Source organism: Bufo bufo, chromosome 1, assembly GCF_905171765.1.
Source record: "Bufo bufo chromosome 1, aBufBuf1.1, whole genome shotgun sequence".
NCBI lineage: Eukaryota > Metazoa > Chordata > Amphibia > Anura > Bufonidae > Bufo > Bufo bufo.
The window spans coordinates 479802522-479824178 of record NC_053389.1 but is presented as its reverse complement, the minus strand read 5'-3'; the positions used below and the strand labels follow the sequence as shown (position 1 = coordinate 479824178).

Sequence of the window (21657 nt, the reverse complement as noted above, 5' to 3'; positions counted from 1 at the left end):
GGATCTTGGTAAAGACCCGAGGGGCGGTTGCCAACCCGAAAGGAAGGGCGACAAACTGATAGTGACGAGCCCCAATGGCGAAGCGCAGGAATCGTTGGTGAGATTCTGCGATCGGAACATGCAGATAAGCGTCATGGATGTCCACGGACGCGAGGAACTCCCCTGGAAGAAAAGAAACAATAACGGAGCGGAGGGAGAAAAAACGTTTCGGTGGTCTGGACGCGAACTCTATCTTGTAACCAGACGTTACAATCTCTAGAGCCCATGCGTCCTGAACATAAGTCCAAACCTGCTGATAAGAAAGCAGGCGGCCCCCCACCACGAGGGGTGGGGGCGCCACTTCATGCAGAAGATTGCTTGGGAGCGGCAGGGCGGGTCGACTGTGTCCTCGGGTGCCAGGTAGGCTGGGGTTTAAAAGAGGGCTGCTTGCGGGAGTCCTGTGACCCTCCTGCAGAGGAAGCAGGCGACGACTTGTTCGCAGAGAAGCGGCGAAAGGACTGGAACCGAGAACCAGAAGTCCTCACCCGAAAGGGGCGCTTAGCCCTAGCCTGGGGAAGGTGAGTGCTCTTGCCCCCAGTAGCGGCAGAGATGAACTCATCCCGTTGAGCCCCAAAAAAGTCTGGAACCCTCAAAGGGGAGGTACGCAAGGGAACGCTTGGAGGAAGCGTCAGCATCCCATACCTTCAACCAGACCTCCCTGCGTTGAATGACAGAGAGGGCCGAAATGCGGGCAAAAAGGGGACCAACGTCCATGGAAGCCTCACAGAGGAATTTGGAGGCCTGGGACATCTGGAGAACCAAATCCAGCGTGTCCGCCGATGCACCTTGGTCTGCCAGGTCCTGGTGATGGCGCTGCAGCCACATTGAGAGAGCTCTGGCCACCCATGCCGAGGCAAAGGCAGGTCGCAGGGACGTGCCCGCCAGTGAGAATATGGATTTTGCTAGAGAATCTAGGCGCCTGTCCACAGCGTCCTGCAGAGAGGAGCCGTCCAGGACAGGGAGGGTCGTGTTTTTGGCCAACCTAGCTACCGGGGGGTCCACCCTAGGGGGAGAAGACCACTTCTCCGCGCTGTCCGCCGGGAAAGGATAGAGAGTATCCATGCGTTTTGTGGCAGAAAACTTCTGATTAGGACGGTTCCATGCCCTGGCTATGACAGCGGAAAATTCCTCATGGACCGGAAAGACAGCAGCCTCCGGTTTTTTGGGAGGAAAAAGCGCAAACTTCCTCCTAGTGGAAGGAGGAGAATCCCCTTGGAGATTAAAGGTGTCGCGGACAGCCGCTACTAGATCAGCCACCATGGTGGAGAGCTTTGGCGGAAGGTCCCGCTCCGTGACCTCGTCCGAGCCAGACAATTCCCCTTCAGACCTGCACTCCCTAAGGGGGGGGGGGGGAGAGGAGTCTGAGAAAGCTTCTAGCCGAGGGGGAGAAGCGGAGTCATCCGAGGAGGGATGCTGTCGCTCACGCTGCCTCTTAGTAGTCAGGCGTCCTCTGCAGGAACCACTGTGAGGGGACGGAGTGGTTGGCGCCGCAGGATTGGAAACGGACATACGTTCTATGAAAGACATGGCTGCCTTGGCGAACAGGGCCAAATCAGCGGCTGCGCTGGGTCATGGCAGATGCCCAAGCGGGGGCCGCAGGATCCGCAGTGACCGGGTGGGGGGGGGGGGGGTCTGGACTGGGCAAGAGAAGGGGGAGAAAGGTGATTCTGTCCAGGGCAGGAGGCACAGGCATCAGTGACCGAAAGTGGGAGCAGACACTCCAACAGGACCCCATTGGGGTCTGAGAAGAGGTCTTACCGGACTTAGTCTTAGGCATGATGGTCTCTTCACAAAAGTGATTGGAATCAGTACAGAGAGAAAAAATCCTACCGCTCAGGCAAGAGCATCAATCCAGAGACGAGCAGGGGAGCAGCCGTTCAGTGTGAGAGCTTCTCAGCAGCAGCAGCAGCAGGAAGGAGCTGGAGTTCCGATTAGGCTCCGCCCCCCGACTGCGATTAGGCTCCCCCCCCCCCCATCGCATCATAGAAGCGGGAAAAGAACTCTCTGTGTAAAGAAGGGAAATAAAATGGCCCCCGGCGCCGCTCAGCGTGGAAAAAACTAAAGTAAGGCGTCCCCAGCAAGGGGGATGGCAAGCCTAGAGAAGCGGAGACCGGAGGGGGAAGTGCTCAGAGACATGATATGCCGCCAGAGAAGGAGCAGGGACATCCAGAGACGCCTGCCCAGTTAAGTGCCTCCATGACCCTTGCGCCCCAGACAGAACAACAATGCCACCTAGATCCCCATTCACCCAGGAGGCCCATAGGTCTCAGAGCAGAGAGGTAGGGAGGGAGGGAGGAGGGGGACACACAGAGGTGCAGCTTCATACTTATCTGCTCCTGCAGATCTTCTCCCTCGACTCCAGGACCAGCAGGGATGCACCTCTTCAGACATCTGACTCCTTCTCAGGAGTGCAGTGCTCTGGTGGAGGGTGGCAGCAGGTGACCCAGGAGCTGGTGGGATGCCGGAGCTGACAGGTCGAGCCCGGATCCACTTGCCTTCTTGGGGGGATAATGGAGGCAGCCTGGCAACGTCCAACAAACGGCGGCGGGCACTCCATGGGGGACCAGGAAGGCGCAATGCCGACCTGCGTCCCCAGCTGGAAGAAAAATAACAAAAGGGAGACGAATGAAAGTGTCAACCTCCTTCACCAGACACTAAGCAAAGACTGAGCTTCTCCTGGTGGAGTCGGGGGGTATAGCCCGAGGAGGAGGAGCTCTTTTGTATTTGCATAGTGTCCCTCCTACTAATATCTCTAAGCTATACCCATGGTCTGTGTCCCCCAATGGAAAAAAGTACGAGAAAAAACGGCTACCAAATGAATAATTCTTTATGTTGTGTAACATGTGTGGCAATAATCTTGGATTTCAAGTATACCTTAAGTCTGTTACATCGGGGGGGGAAAACTAGAAGAAACATACCTGTAACAAGGGCCAAACGCTCAACTCCAGCAAAGTCTGCATGTTCTATTGCCATCACTCCGGCAGAGGCAAAGAGCTGCTCTGGGTAGTTATAAATCAGTTGTCTGAGAAAGGAAATAATGCAAAAACGAATGGAATCATATGCTTATCAATGAATCAACCATTTGCAATATTAGATTTTAGTAGGTAGCTAAGCACTGCTACTTCAGCCTCCCTGAAAGAAAAGGCTGATCTCCAGCAGAGGTCATTTAGAAAGGGGGTTGTCCATAAGCAGAATTTTCTGTGGCTTACATCTCTCCAATATTAGGCTATGCCAGTGCTTCTCAAATAGTGGGGCGGGCCCCCCAGGGGGGGCGCCAGGCTCCGTAAAGGGGGGCTCGTTCAGGGCCGGCCTTTGGGGTGTCCGAATTTCTTCTGTATAATGCCGGCGCGTCCCTCAGTGATGTCACGTGCCTGCGCCGCCTGCTTTATGAATGAAGCAGGTGGCGCAGACAAGTGACGTCACTGAGGGACGCGCCGGCCGCCCGGGCTGGGGGGGGGGGGGGGGGGCACTGTGGATGGCACTGTTATGGGGTGGGGGGTCTGTGGATGGCACATATATAACAGTGCCAGCCACAGATCCCCCCATAAGTGTCCGTCATCCACAGATCCCCCCCATAAGTGTCCGTCATCCACAGATCCCCCCATAAGTGTCCGTCATCCACAGATCCCCCATAAGTGTCCGTCATCCACAGATCCCCCCCATAAGTGTCCGTCATCCACAGATCCCCCCCATAAGTGTCCGTCATCCACAGATCCCCCATAAGTGTCCGTCATCCACAGATCCCCCCCATAAGTGTCCGTCATCCACAGATCCCCCATAAGTGTCCGTCATCCACAGATCCCCCCATAAGTGTCCGTCATCCACAGATCCCCCCCATAAGTGTGTGTCCGATCCACATTTCTTTCTTTTTTTATTCTCTTATACGTTAATAAGGATACAGTGTTATGCAGAGGTGTACTTATAACAATTTTATAGACAAATGATACTATTTACAGTCGCGCGGGGGGCGCAAAATGTTTTCTTCCTAGGGGGGGCATGACAGAAAATAATTGAGAAGCACTGGGCTATGCTAAGATTATATTAGGAACACTGCTTAGAGGGATGATGATGACCTGTCCTATGGATAGGCAACTCATGCTAGACCCTTGTGCTTGAGTTTGTTAACCCTCCAGAATTTTTTATATTTCTGCATGAATTTGACCTAAAACTACATCACAATTGAGGAAAATTATCCAATATCACATGTATGAGCTGCAAAAGTATGTGATTTACTTTTAGCATCTGGTGTGACCCCCCCCCCCCCCCCCCCCCCCCCAATTGTGTAGTAATAACTGCAACTAAAAATTGATTGGTCCTGCACATTGGTTTGGAAGAACTTTAGCCCATTCCTCCGTACAAACCAGCTTCAACTCCGTTCTGTTGGTGGATTTCCTCCCATGAATTGCTCGCTTCAGATCCTTCCACAACATTTCTATTGTAATAAGGGCAGGACTTTCACTTGGCTATTCCAAAACTTTAATTCTATAGTTTTCTAACCATTCTTAAGCAGCGTTCAGGTGTCCGCTCACTGAGCGGAGGCTGAGCGCTGGCAGGCGGATGCATTCTCAGTGGATCCGCCTCCATTGAGAATGCATTGCGGCCAGGCGGCTGCGTTCAGGACCGCTCGTGAGCTCCTTCAAACGGAGCGCACGAGCGGACACCTGAACGCAGGTGTGAAAGGAGCCTTAAGCAGACTAATTTTGTGTTTAGGAACGTTGTCTTGCTGCATGACCCACGTGTTCTTGAGATTCATCTCATGGGCAGATATCCTGACATTTTCCTTTACAAAAAAGTTCTATTATGGTCTCAACAGTCCATGAAACATTGTTCCAGTAGCCTTCTGGCTTGTCCAGCTGATCTTTAGCAACAACTTTATTCTTGCAAACCTGCCATGCACACTATTGTTGTTCGGTGTACTCCAGATGATGGACTCATGAACATTGGCTAATGTAAGAAAGGCCTTTAATTGCTTAGGGGTTACCTTGGATTCCTTTGTGAATTCGCAGACTATTACACACCTTGCTCTTGGCGTGATCTCTGTTGGTCGACCACTCCCGGGAGGGTAATGATGGTTTTGAATTTCCCTCATTTGTACACAATCTGACTCTGGATTGGTGAAATCCAGAGATGGTTTTGTAACTTTTTTGAGCCTGATGAGCATCAACAACTCTTCTTCAGAGGTCCTTAGAAATCTCACATGTTTGTCGAAGTGTATTATGGCACAAACAAAGGTTGTGAAGATCAGACTTTGATAGATGGCTGTTCTCTACATAAAAAAGGTCGCCAACTCACAACTTATTGTCATCCCATTGATTGAAAACACCTCACTAATAGCACTGTCCAATTATCTGCTAATCTTAAAGGTTCACATACTTTTGTCTCTCACAGACATATTGGATCATTTTCTTCAATAAATATGGGACTAGGTCTAATATTTTTTACTCATTTATATAATTTGGTTATCTTAATCTACTTTTAGGATTAGCTTTACATCAAACTTCTGAAGGGTTCACAAACATTAAAGCACCACTGTAATCCAGATACACTGATATAAAATCGATAGAATATAAATTGGGGACCATTATCTTAGCCACCAGATTAGCACACTGACTAATGAACAATCTCTCTTGCCTCCTAAGAGAAGCTGAGTGCAGCCGGTAGGACAACTTAAATAATTCCTTAATATGTACTATTAGATAAATCAGAAAAATAGTGCCATCACGGAAAAAGATTTGCATCTTCTGAACTCCTTCAGTTAATATTTGTGTCACACACCCACACCATGCATACGTCCCTACCTGTTAATAAAACAGTTGATCCCATGTTTTAGAATGCGCTCCACTTTCTCCTTCATCTTCTCCTTCTCTGCTGACTCAATTTCGGCCACTTTTGCAGTAGAGTCTACACGTACCCTTGAGCCAAAAACCTGCATAGTATGGAATTTGTTAATATCAAGGTCTGCAATCCAAGTAAGGGGGAAATTGGGGTTAATAAAGAAAATAAATGCTAACCTTAATCTTGTCTGTGTCCATTCCTGTATTTGCAATAAGTATTTTTGCATTTTCAATACGCTTTGGTTGATTTACCCCAATTTTCTTGTCCAACAGGAAACCTAAAAAACAGCTGATATTATACACACATTCAGCTTTTTTTTTCTTTTCTTTTTTTTTTAACACTGGGGACAGAAAAAGGAAGAATATTTTTTTGGACAGCGCTGTGGAATATGTTTGTACTATTTAAGTGCTGGGTAATAAAGTTAACACTAGTAAGCACTTCAACGTTGCATCTAGACTGAAGAAATCAGTGCTGCTAGCATCAGGGCTCCAGATGGCGACCAAAATGGTCATAAATTCAACCTAGAATTGCAAAATGGCGACAAGACTTTGTAGTCTTGTCGCCATTTGCACCTAGACGCTCCGACGCTTTAAGAAGAACGGGATTTCATACAGCAGGCAGACTGCAATCCAATAACAGAGCTCCGCACAGTACAGAGCTCTGTTATTAGAGAGGAGGCTGTTGATTGGTCATAGTATCCACGGGCTGCCCTGCCATTGGCTGCTCCTCTCACACCCCCATTCTCCCGCGCTGAACACAGTAGCAGCTTGCTCTTCAGTTATGAAAACAGGGAGCCGCTCCATGCCGACTGCTCCACAGAAAAAGGTTAGCTTGAGAAGCGAATACTTAACATTCCACAAACAGTCACCCCTGCGCTGCCGCTGCTAAAGGCTAATCCTTATGTCTTTATGACCCTGATAATATTCAGCTCCGTGTGAGCTCCCTGCCTGGGCTCACAAAAATTATCTTAATAACGGAAGAAAAGGGTTAATAGGAGCCCCGCTCTGGTCAAGACACTAAATAGCCAGTGAACCATATCTCTCAATAGTCCGTGCTTAGTAGGAGGAGATAACCTCCCCTCCTACTAAGCACGGACTATTGAGAGATATGGTTCACTGGCTATTTAGTGTCTTGACCAGAGCGGGGCTCCTATTAACCCTTTACATACTTAACATTAGCAAGTGGCGAGATGACTGATCACCTCACTACTTGCCAATGGCTGCCGCTGCCCAGTATCCCCCGCCTACCTAACACTCGCTGCGAGTTTCCTATTTTATGCTGAAGTGTGTGTGTGGGGGGGGGGGGAACGACTTTTCTGGTGTGAGCCCGATAAGTGCGATTGTGACCAGTTCCATCGGTTGGCGCACGTGCGGCGGTATGAGGGAGCACTCCGCCATTTGTACAGCCTACGATGCGGAGATGCCACCACGCTGGGGAGGCTCAAGTGTGGCTGGCAGTGAAGGTGTTAAGGCCGCAGGGCTGCCGGTCATTAAAGTAACGAGCCTGGTATAACAGACTGATATAAGGGGCAGCCGCGCAGCCCACCTACTCCTTGCAGGACTCTGATCATGCAGCCTCCCTATCCGCCCTTCCCAAACTATGGGCCCACTTACCGGCTACAGCCCCCCTACTACAAACCCAAGGGGCCCTACTGGAAGCCTCCCTACAAGGGGGCCCCAGGGCCCATGAAGTCTGCCCTTCCCTTTGACTGCCTGGATAACTACCGGTGGGCTCAGCTGTAGGCCTTGCTCAGCCAGCTGGGGCCGGAGTTGGGGCTGACTGAGCCGCTCTTACACCAAAGAAGTAGGGGTTCAGGTGAACCCCAGAGTGGACACGTCTGTTCAGTGTTCACTGGGGCACCGTACGCTGAAGAGCCACAAGGGATGGCCCATACTGTGCCGTGTGTACTATGCACAGAGCTGCAGGGAGAGTGTGATGTCCTATTCACCCTAATAGAGCTCTATTAGGGTGGAAATAGTTATTAAATAAAAAGTAAAAAAAAACACCAAAATATTAAGTTTAAATCACCCCCCTTGCCCAATTTTACATATAAAATATATAAATACCAAAAAAATACATATCGCCACGCCCTAGAAAAAGTGTGAACTATTAAAAAAGGAAAAAACAAACAAAAAAAAAACGTGCAATTTGCCTTTTTTTTTTCACCTTGTCCCGACAAAAATTAGGTTAGGACTGTTCTATTATGGCCCAGACGTTCCATAAAATCTGGAACGCACGTGGCTTTTTTGGCGTTTTTATTTTTTTAACGTGGTATCTAGTATCGCAATACTTTTTTATGGTATCAAAATAGAGTCAAAATTTTGGTATCGTGACAACCCTAGGTAACACCTGTTCTTTATTTATTTATATTTTTATTATACCGTAATTGTATGTATTTTAAACTTGGCAACTAAAAATTTTAATTTGGCGACTTCATTTTTCAGGTTAGGAGCCAATGGCTCCTTGATATTTTTTTTTTAGTCTGGAGCCCTGTAGCATAGTAATCAAAAGTGGTCAACGTCCAGTCAGAAAACAAGAGCTCACAAGGCAGGGGCAGACAGTTGAATTGAGGAGGTCATCTGCAGCCGCTGGACAGGTACATTAGTACCCGATTCTCCCAGCGTTAATTACCACAGAGCATCAGATCATTACGTACTTGGCCAGCAGCAGCAGAGGGCTTGGGTGGCCCCCTGGGCATCCACCCACTAGGAAATTACCCTGTAGGGTCTATGAACACTCTGAGAACCCTTTTAGGAAAGACCAATGCAATGATAAAGACCCCCATATTCTACATTTGCAGGCAAACTTAGACTCCGTGCACTATGTTTAAGCCATACAACGAAACAAGGTCTTATGTTAAATGTATCCATAGGCCAGCAGGCGTCAACACACCATTTTTAATCTTATCACTGGTATAGGGAAGCGCAGCAGACTGCTTTCCAATACAGAAGACCACAAGAAAAATGACAAAAGGTATACTGTAAAAAAAAAAATTCAACTTGAGGCCTTGTGGGTGACAGATGCCACGGGATGTATAAGTCGTGAGCATGTACCTCCAATGGAAGCCATTAATGCAGGGTATACAGAGCTTTAGATAAAATACCTTCATCCAAATAAGACTCGGTTAAACTTCCTCCTAACTTCTTAATGACATGGATGGCTTCCAGATTTCCAGAACCCTTCAGCCTAAGCACAGCTTCAACAGCAAGTTTTGCAAAATGATCTTTATGATGAGTCAGGAGCTTAGAGGACAATGTGGTTCTGGAAATATTCAATAGATCAGCCTCGAACTGCTCTTTATCATTTCTGTGGAGTAATTATTAGAAAATAACATTAAAAAAATGTAACATTTATTTGTTACATTATGTGCACCTTAAGGCTCCATTCACACGTCCGTAGAATGGGTCCGGATCCGTTCCGCAACGTTGTGAAACAAATCCAGACCCATTCATTCTCTATGGGACAGGAATGGATGCGGAAAGCACACAGTGTGCTGTCCGCATCCGCATTTCCGGAGCGCGGCTCCAATCTTCCGCAATTGCGGACAAGAATAGGCAGTTCTATGGGGGTGCCGGCCGGGTGTATTCCGGATCCGCAATGCACTACGGACGTGTGAATGGACCCTTAATAGCAGGCATTCCAAAAAAAAATTATTGCTCTAAAGAAATTAAATTAACAGTTTTCTTAAAGGGTTTTCCCAGCTCTATCTTTCATGGAAGAGATGGGAATAACCCACAGTAAGAGCAGTCTTAGGCCTCTTTCACACGGGCGTTGCGGGAAAATGTGCGGGTGCGTTGCGGGAACACCCGCGATTTTTCCGTGCGAGTGCAAAACATTGTAATGCGTTTTGCACTCGCGTGAGAAAAATCACGGATGTTTGGTACCCAAACCCAAACTTCTTCACAGAAGTTCAGGTTTGGGTTAGGTGTCGTGTAGATGTTATTATTTTCCCTTATAACATGGTTATAAGGGAAAATAATAGCATTCTGAATACAGAATGCATAGTAGGTGATCAATTGAGGGTTAAAAAAAAAAATTAAAAAAATTAACTCACCTTCTCCTCTTGTTCGCGTAGTTCCCGGTCTCTTCTTTACTTCTTTAATGATGAGCTGTGGGCTAAAGGACCTTTGGTGACGTCAGATCACATGCTCCAATCACATGGTACATCACCGTGGTGATGGACAATGTGATTGGAGCATGTGATCTGACGTCACCACAGGTCCTAGCCGGTAGTTCATCTTTTAAGAAGTAAAGAGACAGGGAACTACGCGAACAAGAGGAGAAGGTGAGTTAATTTTTTTATTTTTTTTAACCCTCAATTGATCACCTACTAAGCATTCTGTATTAAGAATGCTATTATTTTCCCTTATAACCATGTTATAAGGGAAAATAATACAGTGAATAGACTGTCACCTAGCAACCATGCGTGAAAATCGCACAGCATCCGCACTTGCTTGAATATAGAATATAGAGCATGCTGCGATTTTCACGCAACGCACAAGTGATGCGTGAAAATCACCGCTCATGTGAACAGCCCCATAGAAATGAATGGGTCGGTATTCAGTGCGGGTGAAATGCGTTCACCTCACGCATCACATCCGCGCGGAATACTCGCCCGTGTGAAAGGGGCCTTAGGGTGGCAGTTACTGAAAACAAGCTTTTTCTGCAACTCCAACAGCAGTAAATTAGAGATACACAAACATCATAACACAGCAAGCTTTACTGTTTCCGTAACAATATAGATAGCTTTACAGAGCATCTCTCACCATGTACCTGAGTAATAAACCAAATAGGCCGGCAGCTTCATCACAGTCTGCTAATTCAAATGTCATCCCCCTGCAGTTCCGCGACTCTGTTGCTGAGAAATGAAGCCTCTTGTATTATGCAAATGAGCCGCTTTGTGCACCAACAGCTCCTTTCTGTATCATGGTTAGCTCTGAGTGACAGGGCCAGGCAGAGGCGATGTAACCTTGGCTGGCACACTACTGACTTCAGCCCTGGCAAGCATCGGTTACGTTCTGCACATGCACAGATTCCTGGAGTACCGGCCCACAGGTGAGAATGAAGGGCCGGGAGAGATTACATTGCCACCACCTGGCTATGTCACTCAGAGCTGGAGGCAGCGTTAACCGCGATAGGGAAAAGAGCTGTTGGTACCGGAAGGTGCAACGGAGACGCCCTCATTGCTCCAAATGGCTCATTTGCATAATACAAATGGCCTAATTTCTCAGCAAAGGAGAGACTGATCCGCAGGGGTACAGCAACATTTGAATCCGGAGGCGTGATGAAGCTACCAATTTGATTTATTAATCAGGTACATGGTGACAGATGCTCTTCCACTAAGGAAAGAAGAAAACTTTGTTGAATAAGTTTAGTAATAGATTATTACAGTGAAAAATCGGTTCCAAGTTTTGAAGTGGTTTTCCACTGTAATAATCAATTACCAAAGTTATTCAACGAAGTCTCACGCAACTTCATGAATAAGGCTACTTTCACACTCGCGTTTTGGCTTTCCGTTTGTGAGATCCGTTCAGGGCTCTCACAAGCGGTCCAAAACGGATCAGTTTTGACCTAATGTATTCTGAATGGAAAAGGATCCGCTCAGAATGCATCAGTTTAGTCTCCATACGGATCCGTTCTGAACCGATGCATGCGGTTGTATTATCTGAAAGGATCAGTCTGTGCAGATCCATGACAGATCAGCACCAAATGCGAGTGTGAAAGTTGGCTAACTTAGACTACTTTCACACCTGCGTTCAGTGCGGATCCGTCTTGTATCTGCACGGACGGATCCGCACTAATAATGCAAATGCTTGTATCCATTCAGAACGGATCCGTTTGCATTATTCATAAAAAAAAAAAAACGGTCCCGTCTCGACTTACATTGAAAGTCAATGGGGGACGGGTCCGTTTTCAATTGCACCATATTGTGTCAGTGAAAACGGATCTGTCCCCATTGACTTACATTGTAAGTCAGGACAGATGTTTGGCGCCGCATCATCAGGCGGACATCAAAACGCTGCAAGCTGCGTTTTAGTGTCCGCCTCAAAAGCGGAACGGAGACCAAACGCAGCCAAATTGATGCATTCTGAACGGATCCTTATCCATTCAGAATGCATTGGGGCTGAACTGATCCGTTTGGGCCGCTTGTGAGAGCCCTGAAACTGATCTCACAAGCGGACCCAGAAACGGCAGTATGAAAGTAGCCTTACTTCGGCTCATCTGAGCCCATACATTCTAATACTGTACGGAGACAAATCTCCGTATTATAACTAGGGATGAGCAAGTTTCATATTTTGAAGTTTTGTATGGGTTTGTGTTGTGGTATTTACTGAATTGCGTAATGGATTCCGTTACCACGGACCATAACGCAATTCCATGACTGAATGCATAACGGAATGCCTTTAGGAGGCATTCTGTTATTCATTCCATCATAATAGAAGTCTATGGGCTGCAAAACAGATCCGTCACGTTTCCGTTATGCAGGAGAGGACTCAAGCATTCCGTTATGGAATTGCGTTATGGTCCGTGGTAACGGAATCCATAACACAATTCTGTAAATACCACAACATGAACCCGCACAGAAACTTCAAAATATGAAAATTACTCATCCCTAATTATAACAAATTTTTTAGCGAAGCGGCTTCGGATGTAGCATCCAAAACTCGCTTCGCTCATCTCCAATTGTGAACATATGATGGTAAATATCCTGCACTTGCCCTGATACAAATATATTTTCAGATTATATATGGTTGGAAGTCCTGGTACCTTCAAGGGGTATCACATACAAAATCTAACCTTAACAGTGTATTCAGTTTGGGATAAATCTAAAAACCGCAATACTTGCATGTGCAAGTTTAATATACACACGGTATCATGTGTATAGATGTGAAGAGAATAACTCACCCATGATCCAATGCTGCCTTAAGAAGTGCTGCCCTGGCAACCTGGGTAGCTTGTCTCCAACCAGAAATAATAGTCTGTGGATGAATCTTCTTGGCAATCAAAAGTTCAGCTTCCTGAAACAGGCAGGAAAATATAAAAATGAATTACTATTGCATTCACATAGTGCAAGAGGTACATTTTTTAACCCTTCAACTTCTGACAGTTGCCAAAAGAGCAACTTAAATGGGTCCCGCCAATACTCCGTTCAAGCAGTTTCTTGTTCCCACAGGACCAAGAAGTGGCTGGGTCCCCTGACCACTGCGGCCACTCAGAGGCTTCAGCAGTCATAACGGCTTGAACACTGTCACATCAATGATGTACCACCTCAGCCAGTAATAGGTGTGCGACAGGGAAAGCAGTTAAACTAACCTGGTATACCAGAAGTAGAAGTTTAAACAAGATGCTCCCTGCAAGGGCCCTCCTCTCTCTGCAACAAGCTGTTCCAAAACGCCTCCACTCTGCTTGACAGCTCTAGTGGTGTCCTGGTTGAATGTTACAGCTGTCACTTAGTGGAGATGGGATGGGCAGGTCAAAGCAGACAGCGGAGGACACGACTTGTTAAAAACATCCATCTCTGACCTATGGATCGAGTAGAAGCAGCACCCCAGGTATGGTTTACAGGGGCTGTACAGTGGCCTAATATGGATGACCTATCCTCAGATTAAATCATCACCATCCGCTTTGACTGATAGCATCCCGCCGATCAGCTGTTTGAGGGTGTATAGTGGTTTGTGCGAGTGCTGCTCCCTCTTCAAGAGGTGGCACAGTGCAATTACAATGGCTCCCTTATATTCAACTGCAGCGCCGACACAAAGGAGACAACACGCAGGTAATTTTGAAGAGGAAGCAGTGTTCGCACAAGTGTCGCTACTTCTTCAAACAGCTAATCTGCGAGGGTGAGTAAGACCACCAGCAAGCTGATATTGATGACCTATCCTGGGGACAGGTCAGCAATATTATGCTACTGAACAACCCCTTTAACTGCTTTTCCAGTCACCCGTTTACTTCTGTAAGCAGTTTTCATGGGTCAAGATTTTTCACAGATTCCCTTTAAAAACAAAAACTAATGTACAGATCTTACTCTGAGCAACTCAGCAGCCAGCACGGTCACTGATGTTGTACCGTCACCTACTTCATCGTCCTGGACTTTGGACATATCTAAAAGGAAGAAAAACAGAAAAAAAAAGTCATGCATAAAAAGTCTGTAAATAATTCAGTAGGTTGCCCACCACAGAACCAAAATTAAACCACCTCAATTTACCAACTAAATGGTAATCTAATTTAGGTTCACTACCAACGTGAGGAGCATTGTTAGAGACTTATGAGAGAAGACTAAACTGCCGGTTTCTGACTTACCTACTAACACTTGGGCAGCAGGATTGTCAATTCCAATAGACTTCAGAATAGTCGCTCCATCGTTGGTTACAGTAACACTACTGTCTCTGCCACCGCTTATGAGGATCTTGTCCTGTTCACAGGAACAACCACAGTAGATCAGCACATGACACTAACAGATTCTCTATCACATAAGAGCTGCTCATGCCAACTTAAATCTTTATTAGAAATAACGTAAAGTAGTTAATCAAATGTCATCCAAACAGCCGCTGCTGCCACCAATGAGGAGAGAGGGGCGGGCGCACTGCACCACCAATGAAAGTAAATGTTTAATACAAATCCCTGGGCTGGCGGGGAGCTGCGATTAACGGCAGTTAACCCCTCATGTGCCACACCCGCCTCCTGTATTAAATGTTAATGATATTATCATTGGTGGCGCAGTGCGCCCTCCCCCCCAGTATTAAAATCATTGGTGGCGCAGTGCGCCCTCTCTCAACCCCCCAGTATTAAAATCATTGGTGGCAGTGGCCACAGGGTCCCCTCCCCCTCATTGGTGGCAGTAGCAGCTTCTGATCGGAGCCGCAGCAGTGTAATCCTGGGGGCTCCAATCGGTTACCATGGCAGCCAGGACGCTACTGAAGCCCTGGCTGCCATGGTAATATCCCTGCTGCTGTGTGTACTATGCACAGGACAGCAGGGAGAGTGTGAAGTCCTATTCACCATAATAGAGCTCTATTAAGGTGAATAGGACAAGGGATCAAAAGATCCCAAATTCTGGCCCCTAAGGGGGAAAATAGTTAAGAAAAAAACACACACACACACACACACACTATTAAAGGGAACCTGTCACCGGGATTTTGTGTATAGAGCTGAGGACATGGGTTGCTAGATGGCCGCTAGCACATCCGCAATACCCAGTCCCCATAGCTCTGTGTGCCTTTATTGTGTATAAAAACCGATTTGATACATATGCAAATTAACCTGAGATGAGTCAGAGCTTGAAAATATGACTCTTCTCTGGTCACACAAGTAAGATATGCAAATTAACATAAAAGAGTCATATGTATCAAATCTGGGTTTTTTATACACAATAAAAGCACACAGAGCTATGGGGACTGGATATTGCAGATGTGCTAGCGGCCATCTAGCAACCCATGTCCTCAGCTCTATACCCAAAATCCCGGTGACAGGTTCCCTTTAAGTATAAATCACCACCTTTCCCAATTTTACATATAAAATATATAAACAATAAATAAAACATTACATATTGCCACGTCCAAAAAATTTCAATATTTAAAAAATCTCCTATTCAGTGAACGCTGTAAAATAAAAACCGTGCGATTCGCCATTTTTTTTAGTCACCTTGTCCCTCCAAAAAATAGGATCGGACTGTTCTATTATGGGCCGGACGTCCCATAAAATCCAGAATGCACACTGCTTTTTTTGGCGTTTTTTATTTTTTTTTGCGTGGTATTGAATGGTATCGAGTATCACAATTCTTTTTTTATGGTATCGAAACCGAATCAAAATTTTGTTATCGAAACAACCCTAGTGTGGACTTGCAGCAACCATCCTGCCCAGAACATGCATGCACGCCCTGATGGACAGAGGAGACAGCTCGCAGAGACGAGTCACCCCTGACTGGAGAGCCACTACCTTGTTCTGGGGAAGGAACACTCGTCCGAGTGTCGAAAACCATGCCCAGGAAATCCATCCTCTGGCTGGGAACAAGGGAGGACTTGGAGTGGTTCACCAGCCACCCGAACTGGGATAACACAGACAAGGTGATGTGGAGGCTGGACAGGTTGTCCTCCCGGAACAAAGCATTCCCCAAAAGATCGTCCAGGTAGGGTATTACTGCAACTCCCCTGGCATGGAGAAGTGCGACGAGGGGAGCCAACACCTTTGTAAAGACCCTCGGGGCAGATGCGAGGCCAAAGGGTAATGCCGCGAATTGAAAATGTAGAGAACCTACCCTAATGAGACAGGGCTATAGGGACATGCAGATAAGCATCCTGGATGTCAATGAACGACAGAAACTCGCCCACCTCGAGGGAAGCAATCACCAACCTGAGGGACTCTATGCGAAAGTGATGGACACGGACGAAATAATTGAGCGCCTTCAGATGGGGTGAAGAGAACCGTCCTTGTTGGGAACAGTGAAGAGGTTCGAGTAAAACCCCTGAAAACGTTCCGAGGTCGGGACAGGAACAATCACTCCATGCACGTGAAGGGAATGAATGGTCTGAAAAAAAGCGGCCGCACAGGAGGGGGACCTGGGCGGCGACAATTGGAAGAACCGACCTGTGGGAAGGGTGGAGAATTCTATTTTGTAGCCGAAGGAAACTACCTCCAGAACGCAGGAGTCGTCCATGCTTGCGCTCCAGTGATCCTGAAAGGAGAGCAAACGACCCCCCACTTAAGCGGGGGGAAACAGTCATGCAGATGATTGCTTTGCAGACTGGGGTTTGGAAGACTTAGGGTGGGCGTGCGAGGAGGGCCTGGCCTTAAAGGAAGGACAATAAGTCTTTTTGTCCTCATGGGAGGAGGAATCCTGAAAGGAGCGAAAACACTGATTGCAATGCAGACATAGGACAGCGGCAGCGGGGACAGTTCAGGGACAGGAGAGAACTTTTCCCACCCGTGGCCTCAGCAATAAGCTCCTCCAAACGCTTCCCAAAAATCCTTCCACCCAGGAAAAGGAGTGATATGAGCGCCTTTTTGGAGGTGGCATCCTCTGCCCAGTCACGAAGCCAGACCATACGGCGGATGGCCAGAGTTAGCGGCCGCCCTGCTAGTGCGGCGGGCCAATTCCAGGGAAACAAAGATACCGAGATGCCTGGAGAAGATGAGAGGCAAGGAGATGGAGCTCCCCAAGTAGAATCCGGTGGCAAGGATCGAACCAGTTGTTTGGCCCAGACCACACAGGCCTTTGCCACCTATGACGCAGTAAAGGAGGGACGGATAGCGGAACCTGCTGCCGACGGATCAGACAAGGAAGCCGCGTCAGCCAAAGGAAGGGTAGTGGTCTTAGCAAGACGGGCCACCAGTGGCTCTACCTGAGAAGGGACAGACCACATATTAATGGACTCCTCAGAAAAAGGAAAGAGGACGCCCGAACTCTTGGTAGGCTGAAGACGCCTATCCGGTGACGCCACTTCTTGGCCAGGAGTGCGTTGAGATCCACATTGTTAGGGAAATCCAAAGAGGAGCGCCTAGAGCTGCGGAATTATACAGATTCCTGAGCCGAGGAGGAGGCGTCTTCCTGCACGTGTAGAGCGTCCCTAACTGCCCTGATGAGATCCTGCATGGCCACAGACAGGGCAGTGCTCTGCTCCGATCCGGAATCTGAGTCAGAGGTGTCCCCCCCGAGGCGGCGGAAGGTGCGGTAGGGGATGATTCGTCGCCAGCCTCAGACCTGTCCTGGGAGTGACCCGAGGATGCAGAGGATCGAGACATAGTTGTGACAACCCGAGTTCGTTTGCGGGACCTAGTGTCTGAACGTGAAAATGCCCCGTCCGCGGAGTAGTCCCTGAGAGGGGCAGAGGCAGCCGCAAGTTGGGCAGGCAAGCGGTCCAGCGACTCCACCATGGATTGGGAGAGTCGGGAAAGGTTCCCTATGGCTTGGGACAGGGAAGAGGCCAATTCAGGAGGGACCGACACAGGAGGGGTGGACAGAGTGTCCTGAGGGGGCCTGGGGACAAGGCACTGCGCACAGACAGGGTCAGGCTGACCGCATGGCAACTTTTTATTGCAACGGGCGCACGTAAAATACATGGCGACCCCGAGGAGGGGCTGGGAGTCTTCTCTGAAAGAGGACATGAGGGCTGAGTTGAAGCCTGAAAAAAAGAGTTTAGGAAGGCTGCAGGAGAGATCCACGAATGCGGACAAGATGGAGGCCCAGAAGCAGAAGCTAAGAGCAAACTCCGCCCACAGGGCAAAAGCCCGCGCTTGACTGGGATAGGAGGAGAGGAAACCCCTCCCAAGAGCCAAGAGTGGCCAAGAAAAAAACCGGGAAGCAGGAGGGGGGAACCGTGGGAAACCAGGGGCCCTCCGGCAAAGAAAGAACAGGTGGGGGGGCTCTTTAGAGAAAGCGACGCCCAGGGAAGGGAAAAAACGGGGCAAAAGGTGCACCTGGAACCCAAGGATAGGTCAGAGAAGATGCAGCCTAGTCCAGCCAGAAGCGGGGGACTAAAGTAGAAGGGAAGGCCGGGGAGAGGTATGGGTGGCCAGGGAGGAGAAGGGAGCCCAAGGGAGGGAAGAAAAAGTGTGTAGAAAATTTCACCACTTCCCTCCCCCCTGGAAAAACAGGGGGGGAAAGGTAAACTCCCCAGGCCCCCTGAATATCCCACCCCTGGCCAGAAGAGGGGAACTAACCCAGGAGACCCCATGGGGCAGGGACGCAGGGGAGAGTACTTACCATCCGACGTCTTCAGGTGCCGCAGAGTCACCCCTTTGGCAAACTCACACTGACGTGGGATTGCCAGCATGCCACTGCGGATGCAGTAATGGGGGGCTGGGTGACCAGCGAGGTACAATAGTACACGATCGCAGGGGGTGCTACTAAAGTGGAGTCCACGATGAAGCACCATCCTGCAGCAGGCAGAGGCCTGCAGAAGAAATATAAAATAAAATAAAAAAGAGAAAATAAAAAAGCAGCAAGACCTGCAATAAAAACAGAGCAGGTCATGTCTGCCTCCTATGGACACTAGACTAAAACTGGTTAATTTAGTGTCTGTGCAGAGGGCATAGCCCATCTGTGTGGGGCCAACACTTTTACTTTCTAGAGTCAGCTGGGCATATACACATGGTGCTGTGTCCCCCAATGCTATTCACAAGAAAAAAAGAAAAAAAAAATTAAGCACGTGAGGGACATATCTGCAAAAGTCTGATCATTGAGATCCCCACCAATCGCTAGAGAAGCACTTGCATATCACGCTCTCTCCTCGCTGCAGCCGGGTCCAATTCCATCCCTGCGGTGAGAAGAGTGCAACGTATGAGCTCTTCTCTCTACTCGTTTTAGCCATCGGTGGGGGTCTCAGCATCCAGACCCTCACCGACCAAACCTTTGATATGTCTCTATGAACCACATGCAAATCCAGGCAGTAAACACTTACCATGCCTTTTGGTCCCAGGGTACTTTTCACCAAGTCTCCAATAGCAATGGCCCCAATAAAGGAAGACTAGAACAAGAAACATTTCACGTAAAACTTCCGGTCACGTTTCTGGATTTCAGTGGTCTTATGAGCTATGTATAATCGTATTACTGTTATAAAGCATCACAAGCAAGAAGAAAGTCTATTAGGAAGAAGCTTTGTGTATGTGAGCGTATAAAACCGGTAAAGCAGACATAACCCTTACCAGGCGGGCAGTCTCCGCTCGTTCTTCATCAGCGCCTGATCTGAAGATGTTCACTGGTGCTAGCGACATGGAAGCCTGTACGCGATATGAATAGCAATGATTAATATTACACATCTCTACTAGCATCCATGGCTGAGGTGCACTGCTGCATTATGTAGCTGGCCGGGTAAATGATTAATGCTGGCGTCCCAGAAAACGCATGTATTTACTGAATGAGCCAACGGAGCACTTAGCATCTTACTCTAAGGCTACTTTCACACTGGCGTTTTGGCTTTCCGTTTCTGAGATCCGTTCAGGGCTCTCACAAGCGGTCCAAAACGGATCAGTTTTGCCCTAATGCATTCTGAATGGAAAATGATCCGCTCAGTTTGCCTCTGTTCCGCCGCCATTCCGCTTTAGAGGCGGACACCAAAACGCTGCTTGCAGCGCTTTGGTGTCCGTCTGATGAAACTGAGCCAAACGGATCCGTCCTGGCACACAATGTAAGTCAATGGGGACGGATCCGTTTTCTATGACACAATAGAAAACGGATCCGTCCCCCATTGACTTTCAATGGTGTTCAAGACAGATCCGTGATGGCTATAGAAGACATAATACAACCGGATCCGTTCCTGACTGGTGCATGCGGTTGTATTATTGTAATGGAAGCGTTTTTGCAGATCAGGTTTCCTAGGATTGCCAGTCATAAAAGAGATGGCACGTCGCTAGGATCATGGGGGTCTGACCTCTGAATTCCACTTCATGCACGCAGACATGTCTTATTTCAGTGTGGGACCAGAACCGCTAAATAAGGAAACCTTCCGTTGTGCGCTCCGCATTTTTCTCTCTACCATCAAAGAAATGTCATATGACGGATAATCTGCAGAGTAAACTGAGCTGTAGAGCCGATTTCAAATCCACTGGAATTTACGCTGCAGATTTCCACCAAGAATTTGGATTTTTGAGTACTTCACGTGGAGCAGACCCGCTCACTAATCTGCAGTATGGCGGCCATACTGGGACACTGTCAGCATGTCAGATAGGTGCCGGTCACACTGCTATTTAGAAAATGGGGCTCAGCTATTTTCACAGTGGTGAATGGAGGGAGGATACGCATACGGGGTGCACTCTCTTTCACTTTGGGGGTCTTATTGAGGAGATAGGTAGGGGTCCTACCTGACGCTGATGCCGTCAATGTTCCAGAAGGGACATACCCCTTTAAGGAGCTCATTACGCTAGGCTTTGAATTAGAGGTACAGTTAGGGGCCTGCATCTTATACGTCATCATTTGTGCCATCTTTATGGTAAAATAATGGCCACCATGACGGAAACCCGTTATAAGTCAGAGGGACCCTTGGGTGCTGTTTTCCATCATGTGACGGATCTGTCACATCCCACTATGAGGTCCCATGTGTAGGGTCCTGGCATCAAGCCCTATGTATAGCAGTCTGCAGACGCCTGCCACATAACCCAGTGAGCTATTGTTCCCTGGTATCAGCCCGGGTTCATCTATGGGATACGGAGGTGAACCCCTAAGAAATCCCTGCCCCACATGTCCATGAGGACTCGGCAGTGCTCCTTATGATGGAGCCGGAGGGTGGGAGCTGTCACCCCGAGCACCAGGCCCGGAGGAGGACACCATGTGCTCGGGCAAGGATCGGACTCAATCGCACATTCTGTCCGTTCTGGTGGCATCTGCACGTGCCCAGCAGCGGGCACAATACCCGGCATCCGCCCTACAACTCACCATCCTGAGACCACGGGGCGTACAATGGAGAACACGCTACCGCTCCAGACGCCAGTTGTAGACTGGAAGTGACGCAGCTAACGACAAGGAGGAGGTCGCAGAAAACACCAGAGTGTGGGCTGTGGCTCTCCACACTGGTGGCCGGCGTCCATCTTTGATATGGGAATACTTTAGAAGAAGGGACTGGAATTCTCGGGCTTAGACACACGTGCACGTTTAAGGGGCCCTTCACTTGCCGTTAGTGTACGTATGTCATAGAAATGGAATGGTATAGTTATGCAGTTTTTGAAAACGCGATACTGTTGCCAGTTTTAAAGATGGCTGCCTTGTAATTACAGTTCCTCAATAGCAGTGCATTTCCTTATAGGGAAGTAGGCGGGAAACACAAGAGTTTTACGAATAGAAAACAGGCAGGG

At 48.2% G+C, this 21657-nt stretch overlaps 1 protein-coding gene across 1 annotated transcript in view; it reads right to left on the bottom strand.

The window, feature by feature from the left end:
- Positions 1 to 21382, bottom strand: part of CCT2 (chaperonin containing TCP1 subunit 2) — a 39818-nt gene extending 18436 nt beyond the window's left edge. The window contains exons 1-10 of the mRNA XM_040409798.1: positions 21242 to 21382; positions 19516 to 19590; positions 19272 to 19337; positions 14176 to 14287; positions 13901 to 13977; positions 12781 to 12893; positions 8978 to 9180; positions 6051 to 6151; positions 5838 to 5965; positions 2958 to 3061 (exon numbers count right to left, since the gene is read on the bottom strand). Of these exons, the coding sequence (XP_040265732.1) occupies positions 2958 to 3061; positions 5838 to 5965; positions 6051 to 6151; positions 8978 to 9180; positions 12781 to 12893; positions 13901 to 13977; positions 14176 to 14287; positions 19272 to 19337; positions 19516 to 19590; positions 21242 to 21244 (982 nt within the window). The 5' untranslated portion in view covers positions 21245 to 21382. The remainder of the gene's footprint in view (positions 1 to 2957; positions 3062 to 5837; positions 5966 to 6050; positions 6152 to 8977; positions 9181 to 12780; positions 12894 to 13900; positions 13978 to 14175; positions 14288 to 19271; positions 19338 to 19515; positions 19591 to 21241) is intronic.
- Between the last annotated feature and the right edge of the window lie 275 nt (positions 21383 to 21657).